At 47.5% G+C, this 15,384-nt stretch overlaps 1 protein-coding gene across 4 annotated transcripts in view; it reads right to left on the bottom strand.

Annotated features, from left to right (window-relative positions):
* The window catches only part of NOS1 (nitric oxide synthase 1), a gene marked incomplete at its 3' end in the record, with an annotated part of 182,087 nt that overhangs the window by 63,207 nt on the left and 103,496 nt on the right, over positions 1-15,384 (bottom strand). For all 4 annotated transcript variants that reach the window (XM_079956371.1, XM_079956372.1, XM_079956370.1 and 1 more), the window contains exon 2: positions 12,743-13,829. In XM_079956371.1, coding sequence (XP_079812497.1) covers positions 12,743-13,482 — 740 coding nt within the window. In that variant the 5' untranslated portion in view covers positions 13,483-13,829. The remainder of the gene's footprint in view (positions 1-12,742; positions 13,830-15,384) is intronic.

Below are 15,384 nucleotides of genomic sequence, written 5' to 3'. Positions count from 1 at the left end.
CTCATCAGCAGATGTCACCAGTGGTTTGGGAAAATTGGCCTGGTAGACCAAATTTGGCTCATGCGCTGGATTCTTCCCATGGGTGGGCATAGCTGTGCCCTCTTTTTTGTACACAGGACAGCAGCAGCTTAGTAAAAGTGGGGGGAAGACCTGTTCAAGTCACACCCACCTCATTTTGTTCCCGTTTGTGCCTTGGACTCTCTGTCCAGTTAAATATTTCACGTGCTGCTCCCTGAAGACTTGCAGTCCAGCTTGCAGCGTACTTGGGAGTAAATGCCCCAACCTGCCACATCAAGCAGAAAGCTGAAGGAGTTACTTGCATGAGGATGTGTTTCCGAAGAAGGGCTCCAGCCTGCTGCTTGAATTTTCCTTCCTTCCTTTGCTAGTCAATTTTGCTATTGCAGGGGAAGAAGGTACTAGAGGGGAGGACTACTTAAGAAGTACATCTCCTTCTCCATTACTCACCCCCATTCATGCATGAAACTGACTAGTGCAAGTCAACTGGAGAATCTGCATAAATGACCAGGTGTTTTGCACATTCACCAGATTCCAGGGGGAAATAATGCAATGACCTTTGCTCACAGAGGTGGTTTGCTGTTTTTTTGCATAATCGCCCCATCAGTGTAAACAGTCTCAAAAATGATGTTGATGGATGTGTACAACTCCATACCCTCCAATGTGGCCCCGAGGAAAACATGTCTTTCACGGCTGCAATCTCGTGGGAACCAGTGGCGTAGCGTGGGGGGTGCAGGGGGGACCGGCCGCACCGGGCGCAACAACTAGGGGTTAGGGAAATCCACGGGTTAGGGGGCGCAAATCCATGGGTTAGGGGGCGCAAATTACTTGCCTTGCCCCGGGTGCTGATAACCCACGCAACGCCACTGGTGGGAACCAGGTGACTTGTGTGAGAGCATGCACCCCCCCCCCACAAAACAGGATGCCCTGCTTAAATTGGTACAGATGAGGGGCATGCAACTCAATAGCACAGGTAGGGTATTTTTGGTACATTAGCCAAGTCAATGTGCATATTCTCCACTTGGACCCTAATGCACATTTCCTCATTAATGCATGATTTTTTCATGGCCTATGGAGGTTATGCATAATGGCAGGGCAATGTCCACTGTTCTCTAACCATGCTTCTAATGTGTGCACAGTCTGCATCCCAAAGAGCAACTGTGCAAAATGCCAACCTAGCAGTTCAAAAGCACGTCAAAGTGCAAGTAGATAAATGGGTACCGCTCTGGCGGGAAGGTAATTGGCGTTTCTGTGCGCTGCTCTGGTTCAACAGAAGCGGCTTAGTCATGCTGGCCACATGACCCGGAAGCTGAATGCCAGCTCCCTCGGCCAATAAAGTGAGATGAGCACTGCAACTCCAGAATCGGCCACAACTAGACCTAATGGTCAGGGGTCCCTTCTCCTTAGCATCTTCCAGCCCTACCTGAAGACGCCAGGGGTGGAATCCAGGCCCTTCTGCGTGCAAAACCAATGCTCTGCAATTGAGCTACAGCTCATCTCCCTCTGGCTCCCTCCTTTGCTCCCACATACAGCACTGAAAATCAAACACGGGGAGTTGCCAGTGTCAGTGAAGAAACAGCAGAGGAGAGGGCAGCTGACCCCTTACCTTTCCCATAACTGGTCAGCTCAAAGTTGCCCTCAGTCCAGTTGGTTTTCTCCCTGCAGAACCTGACCTTTTCCCCTTCATGTGGGGAAATAGCTGAGGTAGGGGAGATAGGTTCTGCAGGAAAATGGGTGGGGAGGGTTAAGTATCTCCTCCCCACTTACTTCTGTGCTCCTGCTCAGAACCTCCAAGTGCTACTTTTCAGTTAAAACACATCCTCCCTCTCTGTCTGTCTGTCTGTCCATCTCTCTCACACAGAGGGAGTCTAGTTTAGCCCCAGCATCAGACCCAGTCTGCCCTGAGGCAGGCTCCTCTGTCTTGTCAGCATTCCCACAACTCCTCACTTGCCCAGCTTTGTCTGAAAGTCCCAAGGAGGAAGAGAACTTCAGTTCCTGGTTAGATCTTTCCACAGGCAATTGACGGCTTTCCCTGTCCGGTCACTAATATTTCTATTTCACAATTGGCAGGCCTGGCAAAAGTAAGAGCTTGAGTTTCCCCCACAAAGTCCTCTGAGGACATGCACATCTCAATTCGACTGAGCAAGAAAAGAGGCTGATCTAATCTGAACATGCTGAAAAGGGGATCTGGGGTCTTGGAGAGGTGGGGCTTGGCCCAGATCCTAGGGGATCAAAAGGAAAGCAGAAAGCCCCCCCCCCCCTCTTCCTCCTCCTGCCAGCCTGCAATTAACAGAGGCAAGTCTGAAATGTACCCAGAAGAAAGGGACAAACACTTCCTACCCGAGAACATGAGACCATCATGTGCAAAGATAAAGAGCTCAAGTGCCCAGTGGGAGGCAAAGGTAGGACTGAAGGGAATCTAAAGGCTTTGCCTTGCTATCCACCAGCTAACCCACAAGGATGTACTTGAGGGCAGATTTAGAATTAGAAAAAGAAAGGAAAGGGAGAAAGAAAGAAAGAAAGAAAGAATAAATAAAAAGATCTAGCAGCAAGGACAACGTAGAGCTCAGGAAGTACCCAAAGTCCTCCGTGAGAAGCTTAGTCCCTTCCACTAATCCTACTCCAGAGCAATGATTTTCACAACACAATGTTTTCCACTTACAACTTGTTCAATGTAAGAAGAGCCTGCCAGATCAGGCCAGTGGCTCGTCTAGTCCAGCATCCTGTTCTCACAGAGGGCCAAATGGGAAATCCCACAAGCAAGATTTGAGCACAAGAACACTATCCCTGCCTGCAATTTACAGCAGCTTGTATTCTGAAGCCATTGTGAATAGTAGCCGTTGTGGATAGTAGCCATTGCTAGCCCTCTCCTCCTCCACAAATTTGTCCATTCTTCTTTTAAAGCCATAGAAGCTGGGGGCCACCACTGCCTCCCGTGGGCAGGGTTCGAAATTAGCCAAGGGCCAGGCGCCTTTTGCACCTGGCTATCGACTACTTGCAGCCAAGCGAAGTTGCCTGGGCGCCAGGATGGCTTCTGACATCTCCACCATCTGGAATTGCATGCCTTGAGATCATTGGATCTTGACTGCTGACATACACTGATATCTCATCCTGTAGATTTCTATGAGTTACTGTATTTTTTGCTCTATAAGACTCACTTTTTCCCTCCTAAAAAATAAAGGGGAAATGTGTGTGCATCTTATGGAGCGAATGCAGGCTGCAGAGCTATCCCAGAAGCCAGAACAGCAAGAGGGATTTTATTTATTTATTCAGAATGGTTTTTTTTCTTGTTTTCCTCCTCCCAAAACTAGATGCGTCTTATGGTCTGGTGCGTCTCATAGAGCAAAAAATACGGTATATTTTATCTGTACAACCAGAATGAATTTCAGGAACCAAAATGCTTTTTCTGCGCAGCCTGAGCAGGAGCAGTAAACAACATTATAGTTAATTGTTGCAGGTTGCCTTCATTTACCCCACCCCACTGCCCTGTTCACAGTTGTGAAGAATATCCCTACTTTATGAATGGTCCGTGTCACCATTAAAAGGAGAGAGGTTGGAATAGGCCGATAGTTAGGTGGACTGTCCCTGGATCAAGTGACTTTCCTTCTTTCAATTCTCAAAGTTCTTAACCTAGCTCAGTGTTGTCATCTGAACTAGTCAGATGTTTAACTGAGAATCAATCACAGCCAGCCCATCCTTTGAAAAAAAAAAGACTTTAGAGCCATCTTGCCCCCAAATGGCAACTAGACATTATGATTTGGAATGTAACCTTGGTTTAAGGAGACATTTGTCGCCTAACTTATATACCTGACTTTCTAACAGTGCCCGTTAATAAGTACGGAGTGAATAAGTAATTTATTTTATCTCTCCTGAGTCTTTCAGCACTCAGCTTCATTGAATGCCCGTGGATTCTGATACAGTGGTACCTTCAGGTTACATACGCTTCAGGTTACAGACTCCGCTAACCCAGAAATAGTGCTTCAGGTTAAGAACTTTGGTTCAGGATGAGAATAGAAATTGTGCTCCAGCGGCACGGCGGCAGCAGGAGGCCCCATTAGCTAAAGTGGTGCTTCAGGTTAAGAACAGTTTTAGGTTAAGTACGGACCTCCGAAATGAATTAAGTACTTAACCCGAGGTACCACTGTATTATGAGAGAGGGATAAAATATTTTCTCTCTCCACCGTCTCCATGCCATTTATCTAACCAACATGTGTACCTATGAGTGAAATCCTCCTAATATAATATAATATAATATAATCACTGATCTATACGTTTACACTTTACCCTAGCACATTAATTTACTTATTGCATTTATTCCCCACCTTTTCTTCTAGGGCACTCAAGGTGGCACACAGTTCTCCCTCCCTCCTCCTTTAATCCCCCACAACAACCCTGCGAGGTAGATTAGGTCGAGAGTTGGCGACTGGCTCCCAGTGAGAGCTTCATGGCCAAATGGGGATTTGAACCCTGGTCTCTTCTGGGTCCTAGTCCGGTACTCTGACCACTGTGCAAACACCTGTCTGCAGAAGTGCATTGCAAAATTCAGAGAAGTGCCCATTCCAAAGGATTTTAAATGAGGCAGGCTGGCTTTTAAACGTGAACCAAACTGTCTTTCTCCCCCTGTCCTCCATGGGAAGATGGGCTGCCTGCAAAGTCTGTTGCCAGCAGATCAGATGCCATAAACGACAGCTACCTGTTTCATTTCGGATATCTCATCTCTCCAGGCACTAGATTTTCTCCATCTCCAGCCTTCCAGCTTTCTGTGCCCTGCTCTGCCCTGCTATTTATTCCTCTCCCTCTTTCTCTGTGCATATTTGTGTATTGCCCCAAAGGGACCTGAGTCCTCCCCACAGCTGATGCTGCTGACTTTTGTTTCCAAGCGAGTGAGTCATCCTGGACTCCTCGCAGCCCCCGTGGCTGATGTTCGCCCCTCCTTGGGTGAGTGACAGGGTGACTTGGAGCTGAAGCCATCTGCGTTCCGGGTGGAGATACCAACTAATTCCGCTGGTGCAGCCCATGCGCCAATCACAGAGCAGATGATTTGACTGTGTCTCTGCACATAACAACCCCAACTAGCATTTCAGGAAGAAAGCTAAGCAAGCAATGACATATCCACCAGCGCCGGGGGACAAATCTCATGGTCACCTATTTCAGGAAGCTGCCTAGCAGTGTGCTGTCCACACTGAATGGTGACGGCAATCTGGGCTCCTTGGAAGACCAACTCAAACTTTGAACTTGATGCCTGCAGTGCAAGCGTTCTATTGCTGAGTCAACCCCATGAGCTTTGGTTACACCGAGTGCTGGCTGGCGCCCATTGGGGCTGGCAGGGCAGAAAGCAGGAAACTCAACAGTAAAGGTAAAGGGACCCCTGACCATTAGGTCCAGTTGTGGCCGACTCAAGTGGGCCGAGGGAGCCGGCGTACAGCTTCTGGGTCATGTGGCCAGCATGACTAAGCCGCTTCTGGCGAACCAGAGCAGCGCACGGAAACGCCAGTTTACCTTCCCGCCGGAGTGGTACCTATTTATCTACTTGCACTTTGACGTGCTTTAGAATTGCTAGGTTGGCAGGAGCAGGGACCGAGCAATGGGAGCTCACCCCGTCGTGGGGATTCAAACTGCCGACCTTCTGATCGACAAGTCCTAGGCTCTGTGGTTTAACCCACAGCGCCACCTGCGTCAACAGTAGGTGGTGCCAGCTTCAATGATAGGCAGAAAGGCTAACAGTAGGTGGCGCCAGAGACAATGAGAGGCAGAAGCAACAAATTCTAGTTTTGTCCCCATCCTCCCTCCTGCTGTGTTCTACAAAAGCACAACGGAGACTAAGGAAGAGGAAGCTGGCAGGCAGTGCCATCCCTTGGACTAGTTGTAAGGAAGTTGGCTGGTAGGGTGGGATTTGGCTGAGGGCAGGTTGAGGTCAGTGAGGCAATGCTCCAATTTGCCCAAATGGCCTAGCCTCCACTGGCCATCCCATAGCCTCTGGGGAAATCATACTGCTCTTAAAGGAAGTTTGCAGCTTGATTGCTTTTCCTACCCGGGGAGATGCCAGAGGTTGAACCCAGGATCTCCTCTGTGCAATGTGTGGGCTCTGATACCAAGCAATGTCCCTTCCTATATGTAAATAAATGCTTCCGAATGGTTGTAAGGAGTTCACCACAGATGTCTATCTAGATGGCATCGTTGGGAGCTGGATATACGACGTGACAGCCATCTTTAGGCAAGGGGGAAAAATAGAACAAGGTTACTGGGCACTGAATGAGCCATGCTCTATTTTTACCCAGGAGCTGGGAGGAGGTAGAATGCCTCCCCAATGCCTCTCATAGAATCACAGAATAGTAGAGCTGGAAGGGACCCCACGGGTCATCTAGTCCAACCCCCTTGCAATGCAGGAATCTCAGCTAAAGCATCCATGGCAGATGGCCACCCAACCTCTCATGGGTGGGGAAGAAGACTTTCCTTGCCATCTCACATGCTGTCTGGGGAGCATCGGAGTTTGCACCCTGGGTGATAGCTTTGGTAGGCAACCAAAATGATGAAGATGGAGTCTTTGCTCACAAGGCTCCATCCTTGGGGGATGTGGTCATAATTCTGTCCCACAGGAGAGAGCCAGTGTGGCAGAGTGGTTAGACCAGTGGTTCCCAACCTTTCATTGGCCATGCCCCAACTAAGCATCTCTAAAATCCTGATACACACTCCCTCCCCATGACATATACAGTGGTGCCCCGCAAGACGAATGCCTCGCAAGACGAAAAACCCGCTAGACGAAAGGGTTTTCCGTTTTTCGAGGCGCTTCGCAAGACGAATTTTTCTATAGGCTTGCTTTGCAAGACGAAAACGTCTTGCGAGTCTTGCGATTTTTTTCGCTCCCCCCCCCTTTTTCTAAGCTGCTAAGCCGATAATAGCCGCTTTGCCGCTTTGCCGCTAATAGCCGCTAAGCCGCTAATAGCGCTAATCCGCTAAGCCGCTAATAGGGTTGCTTCGCAAGACGAAAAAACCGCAAGACGAAGAGACTCGCGGAACAGATTCTTTTCGTCTTGCAAGGCACCACTGTAATTCTTATTATTTAAAAAGTGAACTCCTATTCACGTAGAGGAAGCCTAAAAGGCCATTAACTTGGTCTCAACGAGCTTCCAAATTGCCCCTCTTAAAAATCAAATTGCCCCCCTGTGGGGCCTGTGCCCCGCATTGGGAACCACGGGGTTAGACGGTCAGACTAGGAACTGGGAGACCAAGGTTCAAATCCCCACAGGGAATGAGTGACCTTGGAGGCCAGTCATTGTCTCTCAGCCGAGCCTGCTTCACAGGGTTGTTGTGAGGATGAAATGGGGAGGGGAGAACCTTGAGCTCCTTGGTAGAAAAAGGCTGGTCCATCTAACTCAGTACTGTCTACACTGGCTGGCAGCAACTTTCCAGGGTTTCATATAGGGGTCCCTCCCAGCCCAGCCTGGAAACGCCAGCTGAGATCAAACTTGAATAATGCTGCATGCAAGGCAGATGGTTTAACCGCTGAACCCCTATTCACAGTCCCCCCCTTTCTTTTTCAGGAGCTTGTAAAAGTTTCTGTTTCGACAAGAAGTGGTGCAAACTGCTGGGTGCAACGCCGCAAACCCTGCAGAAAGTGAAACAACAATTTGCATATTTGCAGAATTTATACGTATCATAGATAGCGGCTTCCCTCCGTCTCCAAATCTGGGTTTACTGTGGTGCAGAACTGTAATGCTTCTGTATTTTCAAAGCACATAGAATCATAGAACTATACAGCTGGAAGGGACCGGTAGGGTCATCTAGCAGTCCAAACCGCTAGAATGCAGGAACGTAGGATTCAAACCCAGGAGCCTGAGATTAGGAGTCTCACGATCTACCGACTGGGCTACCCCAATTATACCCAGCCCTGTCCATAAAGGCAAAGGGACCCCTGACAGTTAAGTCCAGTCGCGAACAACTATGGGGTTACGGTGCTCATTTCACTTTACTGGCCAAGGGAGCCGTCATTTGTCTGCAGACAGCTTCTGGGTCATATGGCCAGCATGGCTAAGCCACTTCTGGCGAACCAGAGCAGCACACGGAAACACCATTTACTTTTCCGCCAGAGCGGTACCTATTTATCTACTTGCACTAGCGTGCTTTCGAACTGTTAGGTTGGCAGGAGCTGGGACTGAACAACGGGAGCTCACCCCGTCGAGGGGATTTGAACCGCTGACCTTCTGATCGGCAAGCCCTAGGCTCTGTGGTTTAGACCACGGTGCCACCCGCATCCCAACAGCCCTGCCCATACCTAGCTGAATATTTGGCTTCTGATGGCCTGTGGGGTAGGACCACCCCTCTAAGTCGCTCTCTCCTTCCCAATCCTGCCTGAAGGTGGGATGCAGAATGAGAGCACCGCCCACAGTCATTACCAGGACTTTGCATCCAGTCTCAGTGGCTTTGCTTATCCAGAATGAAGTGTGGAGGGGATTATGATCCTAGCAGCTTTGATCACTTCCTTCTTGCCATTCATTTATGAGGAAAAGACGACAATGAAAGGTGGGGGCGAGGGGGCGGGAGGGGAAGGAAGATGACAAGAAGCCAAACCTGTCAGCTTTTTTTAGTGGTGTTTTTTTTCCCTGAGACAGGCACCTGAGACAATCTTAACAAGTTGGGGGAAATATATATTTTAAAAAAACTATGAATGAATGAATTTAGTGAACGCTCAGGTATGTCAAAGTGATGACTTCGTTTTAATTCCATGAAACTAGGGCGGCAAGCATTAATTAATTGGCACCATTTGCTGATGGTTGCTTTAATGACAGTTTTTGTGTGTGTGTGTGTGTTTTAAGAGAGAGCCAGCAAACAGAGGGAAGTCACTATCCTCGAACTACAGACCCCTTTCGTGCTTCAGCAAAGGAAATATAGAGCGCTGCAAAGAAAAGGAAGATGCAAAGCAGAAGGTATAGCTATTCAGGAGCATGATCCTGCAACTATTATGCAGAAGCCAGAGGGGCATCTTGAAAGTTTCATAGAATTGTAGAGTTGGAAGAGACCACGAGGGTCATCTAGTCCAGGAATCTTTTGCCCAATGTGGGGCTCAAACCCACAACCCTGAGATTAAGAGTCTCGTGCTCTACAATCTGAGCTATCCCAGGTCAGTTTACCACCCTGTGGGATTCAAGCTTGCAGGTTTCCCCGTTTGGGGATCTGGTTGGGCACTGTGCGAAAAGGATGCTGGATTCAATGGGTCTTTGGCCTGATCCTGCAGGGCTCCTTACCTACCTTATATATTTATATAAAAAATCCATGACATCACAACATCATACAATACATAATGGGGGTAGCCAGGGGAGCAGGGGGGCAGCTGACCCCCCTAAATCACGTCAATTAAAAAAAATTAACTAAAAATAGAAATAATTGGAATGTTTGAAATCGAAATGCTCACTGTGGTCACTCGGATGATGTTGTGAAAGGTTTTCAGCAAATCCAAGAAACTTGTTTTAGTTTTGGTTTTTTTAAAAAAATAAGCTGAAAAAACATGTGCTCATTGTAATTTTGCAAAATATGCTTGTTAACTGCATGAAAGGTACTCCCTGATGTTCTTTTTTATTATTTAACTCCTTAGTTTTCAAATATCTGAAGATTTTGACAGATTTTTCTGAGCACTTGGGGGTCAAAAGAAAGCAATTTAAAACAACGGTAGTTGAGAAATGCCATTCCAAATCTGCTAGACAGAGCCAGACAGATGATGGTGACAGGTAGTTGTCCTGTCCCTCCTCCCCCACCCCAACAGAAATCCTGACTATGCCCATGATAAGTTTGCAAAAGAGCTTTAACATAACCACAATACAGTGCCCAACCAATTGCTGCATGTTAGCAGGGAAATCTCACAAACATACTAAATGCATCAATTTAGCAATGGCTGCTTAGCTGGGCAGGCGTCTCAGAAAGAAATCTAACCAAAAGCATTTATGGAAAAGCACACAGCGCAAGAAGGGGTCTCACAGACTACAAACTTGTCCCTCCTGCTTTCGCCACTCACTTTTAACTGCCTCAAGAGACCAGACTTGGGACCACTGTCCCTGCAATGAGAACTATGTGGAGTCCTTCTAGCGATGGGCTCGCTACCTCTAACCAGGCAGCAGTTACCAAGTCCAGGTCTTTGTACATTTGAGTTTTCTGCAAATATTGAGAGAAGCAGAGTCAGGACAGGCAATCTTTTTCACCATGTTGGTGGTGGCACCCTTCCTGTGGAACGCCCTCCTGTCAGATGTCAAGGAGACAAAGAACTACACAACCTTGAGAAGACATCTGAAGGCAGCCGTGTATTGGGAAGTTTGCAATGTTTGGCGTTTTATTATGTTTTCATTATGTGCTGGGGGCTACCCAGCCAGATGGGCGGGGCATTATCATTATCATCATCTTTTTTTTAATGTAAATTTTAGATTTTTATTTTTTTACCAACAACCAAGACACAAATAGTGATGGGAACATACAGTCATATGTGGTGGCATTGTTCATTAGTTAATGAATTTTGGAAACAGGTTGGTATAGAAATATCAGGAATTGTGGGTAGGAAGGTGGGAATATCTAAATTAATGGTTCTTATTAGTCTGAGTAGCACTGAGTTAAAAACAAAAGAGGAATGTAAATGGGTAAAACTGATCATAACTGCAGCCATACAGGTTATAGCAAATAATTGGAAAAAGGCAGAAGAGCTAGGGGTGAACCAATGGAGGAAAAAACTGAATAATATTATAATTTTAGAATATCTAGTTGTGAAGGTACACAGAATGAAAGGGTTTAAGGTCAGTGAGAAAGAGGAGGATTGGTTTGAGAAGATATTGAATTATTTGGGTAGGTTTGAACAATTTGGGGCAATTAAAATGTTAAAAGTTAAATAAACCTTGTGGATGGAGGAGCGTTAACGTATATAAAATTGTGCATATGGTTGATTTGAATATGTTATTATTTATTATGTATACCCAATGTTTCAGCTGCCTGGGGGTGGGTTCACTGTTTGTGCATCATTATCATTACTACTGTTACAATTATTAGTGTAGTCTCCTGAAACACTCAGACCCACCATTTCTGAACCATGCAGCAAGTCGGACTTGGGAATCCGGTCACCCTCCCTCACGACTGGATGCTGGAAATGGAAAAACAAGGCACTCTCACCACTGTATTTATTCAAGATTCATGGAGAGATATTGAGGGTTCAGCGACCCGAATAATGGTGTTGCTCCAACTGGGCTGCCCTCCCTAGCAACGCCAATTCCCTTTATGGTGGCCGTCAGGGGTTAATCGTCTATGAGTCTTTTGCTCTTGCACTTTCAATGCTGGGTTCTGGGAGAAGGGGGATCAGGAATGCTTTCTGGTGATCACGTGTCAGCTGGCTGATCTGTCTCTGTCTCCCCCTTCTCTTCTCCCATCACCTCCCACGTCTTCTGTTCACCTGTGACCTTCCTCAAACCACCGCTGCAAATCAAGACCGCCTTCCACTTCTCAGGAAGGTTCAGGAGGAGCGGGGCAGCGCTTCCCACCATTCCTCCTCAGTCCAGTCCCTGACACAGCAGAACCACCAGGTGTTGAATGTTGTACCAGTCTGGTTGCATTCTCTCCAATATACTCTGCCTTGCATTCATGAGACATAACCTGAGTAACGTACCAATGAGGCAGAATGATGTGTGGACAGTCCAGTATAAATCCAGCGCATTACTATTGGGTCAATGGCATGTTGCACATTACACCAGCAAAAAGCCCCCCCCCCGGTCTGGAGGGGCCCCCTGAAGCACCTCTGCTTTATTTATTGGCCATATTAGCACCCCACATTTCAGATTTAAAAACGTCGAAGCCGTTTGGTAAAAATACATCTATATTGGCAGTAACAATTTTTCTTTAAAATGCACTGTTTTATACCGTCATTTATCTATTTGCCCTGGGCACCAAACTGGGTGTAGGGTGGGATATAAGAATCTTGAATAAGAAGGGAAATGATTAATTCCGATAAAACTAAGCTTAAATCCATAAAACAGCTTTTCTAATACATATACCGGTATATATATTAAAAAATCAACTCAGGGAGACCAGCATTCAAATCCCAACTCTGCCATGAAGCAAATTTGGCAACTTACTGTCACTTAGCCTAAAGTGGCCTACCTCACAGAGTTGTTGTGAATATAAAATGGAGAGAGGGGGAAATAAACTTGACCTCCTTGGAAGAAAGGCCAGATATAGATGATATAGATATAGATGATATGGATATGGATATGGATATGGATATGGATATGGATATGGATATGGATATAGATGATATAGATATAGATATATAGACAAATTAATAAATAATTATAAATAAGAATTAAAAAAAATGAATAAATAGACAAATTAATAAATAATTATAAATAAGAATTTTAAAAATGAATAAAACAGTTGATAACCCTTATCATTTCTGCTCTCAGTGCTTCTTTCTGAGGAACCAAGTCCTACAGACACATTTATTTATTATATTTATATACCATCATTTCTTCCAAGGAGCTCAAGGTGCGGTGTACATGGTTCTCCACCTCCCAATTTCATCACCACAACAACCCTGTGAGGTAGGTTGTTAGGCTGAGAGATCTCCAAGGTCACCCAGTGAGCTCCATGGCTGAGTGGGGATTCGAACCCTGGTCTTCCAGGCCCTAGCCCACCACTCTAACCATTACACCACAATGGCTCTCTGCGTATCACATCACCAGACGTGCACAGCTAAGGGACGTACCCATCCACCTGGACCTCTGCGTCTCTTGTGACCATCCTGTGCTGCGCATCTCCGTTGAGCTCCTTGCTGTTGCTCTTCAGGAGGTCCAAGACCGGCTCAATCTCTTTCAACAGTTCGCTGTTCTCGACGCTGCCGTTGAGGCAACGGTCAGAAACGTCCCCGCTCCCTTTCAGAGAGTCCCTGGGGACGGACCCAGCGATCACCCCGTTGACGTGCACCAGGGACTCATCCCCCTGCCCGTTCTCCCGGGTACACCGAGAGCTGACAGAGCCCCCCATTGTATGGTCACCTCTTTGCTGCTGATCTTTGGTGTGGATCCCGAGGCCGGCCGGGAGGTCAACCACGGACGGGGAGGTGGCGCACAGGGGCCTGGTGACTCGGACGGTCTTGGGCGTCCCGTCCCCGGTGAAGGTCGTCTCCAGGTGAGTAGTGAAGCCCTCTGGGCCTCTCAAGATGAGGACGACGTGGGTTTCGGAGGCGATGCTCCTCAGGACCTCCAGAGCGGTGTCATAGTTCATGTCCACCAGGGGGCGCCCGTTCACGGCGAGGATGATGTCCCCGGTCTGGATAAGGCCACTTTGCTCAGCCGCCCCTCCTCGGATCAGGTCAGAGATGATCACCGGCGGCTTGCTGACACGCTCCTTCACCAGGAACCCGAGACCCCCAACCTTGCGCTTGAAGAGTTTCACGGAAATGACATTGGGTTGAATCTGCTGTACACTGAACACATTCTCTTCCATTGTAGTCCTTGGGTCTTCTCTGAATGGGGAGCTGGCGGTGCACGCAGGCCCTGTCCTGGCTGGCTTGCAGCCTCTGGAAGGAGAGGGGAAGGGAAGGCGGTTCCTCTATTCACCTGAAGGTTCCCGATTCTCCAGACCTCGAATGACCAGAATGCCTCTGCAAGACATCAGTTGCTGGATGTCAGTTCTGATGTAGCACCAGGTCCCCCAGCCTTGGAATACAACGAAGTGAGCAGACCTCTGTGGAACGTGTGAACAGAGCTAGGCATTGCCCGGCTGAAAATATGAGGCTTGCTGAACACACTTGTGGGGACTTGGGTTGGAGGTCTGCTTTACATCTTCCTTACCTACAAAGCAGGAAAGGGAGGAGGGAAAGGAAAGAACAATAAGGGAAGATTGGCTGGTGTCCCATACCAAGATGGGCTGTGCCCACGTTCTCAGGATGTTGAATGTACGAAACACATTTTATTACACTGCAGTCTGTATAAACAGGTCAGACGGCATCTAATCAACCTGATATTAACAGAACAACCTGAAATTGATGACTCTTTCCATGTTGAGGTTCTCCTTGAGCAGTGGTGGCCAAACTTGGCCCTCCAGCTGTTTTGGGACACCATCATCCCTGACCACTGGTCCTGCTAGCTAGGGATGATGGGAGTTGTAGTCCAAAAACAGCCGGAGGGCCAAGTTTGGCCACCACTGTCCTTGAGGATAAGGTTGATGCTCTTACACTGGCTGTAGCAAAATTCCTCTTGGAGGCTGTAAAAATCAGAAATCGGTATGTACTGTACTGTGTATTTGGTTTGACTGTACTGTGTATTTTGGGGTCTATGGACTGCAATAAAGCTGTGTGTGTGTGTGTGTTTAAAAAAATAAAGGTATCACGCTGGATAGAACAAAGCACTGGCTCTGTTAAATATCTGCAAGCTTCAGATGTGGTTATCTCCTGCTTAGACTACTGCAAGGCTCTCTGCGTGGGGCTTCCTTTGAAGGTCACTCAAAAACTACAACCAATGCAGAATGTAGCAGCTCAGCGGGGGACTTGGCCGCCAGAACCATAGAACACCGGTCCTAAAGGATCTACATTGGCTCCCAGTATGTTTCCGAGCACAATTCAAAGTGTTGGTGCTGACCTTTAAAGCCCTAAAGGCCTTGGTCCAGTATACCTGAAGGAGCATCTCCACCCCCCTCGTTCAGCCCGAGGTCCAGCTCCGAGGCCCTTCTGGTGGTTCCCTCACTGCGAAAAGTGAAGCTACGGGGAAACAGGCTGAAATTTAAGACCCCAAGGTTCTCCCCTGCTGAGGCTGATAGAAGATGTAGTTCTCCATTTCTGGGTGGGGTGGGGGCTCTGCGCTGTGTGTGGTGAGCTTAGCAGCAGGTGGATTTACAATTCTCCCCCACCCCCGCCTTTTGACGCTTCCTGGGAGTCAATCCTCTTCTCTGATCCTTCTCTTCTAAAGATCCCGCCAAAGTGAATGACAACAGAAACAATGAAGTGTAACATCTTTGCAGCTGTCACCGATTTCATTGATTCTGCCAGCTCATTATAAATAATAAAAAAGGGATTTTATTTTGAGGGGGGGTGGAGGGAGAAGCCTCAAAAGTGGGCGGATGGGCAAAGCCATTGAAGTTGTCAAATGGTGCAGATTTGCAGAATTGGATTTGTCATGACATTTAGGAGAGAGAAGAGGCTCAAAAGCTCTTTTCACAGCTCTCGGTGAAAGAGAGAAAAGATGGGGGAAACACAAATCTGCATCTCTGTGCGGAAGGAGTTCAGTTCCCGCATCCATCCCTGCACTCTCAGGTGACAGAAGTGGAAGAGAACTCTCATCCTCAGTCTTTACGTCTGTAAAATGGGTTCATATTCATGTTTTGAACTGAGGGGTGGGGAATGAATGGTCT

Source organism: Podarcis cretensis (assembly GCF_951804945.1).
Source record: "Podarcis cretensis genome assembly, chromosome: 16".
NCBI lineage: Eukaryota > Metazoa > Chordata > Lepidosauria > Squamata > Lacertidae > Podarcis > Podarcis cretensis.
This window is presented reverse-complemented; position numbering and strand designations above follow the sequence as displayed.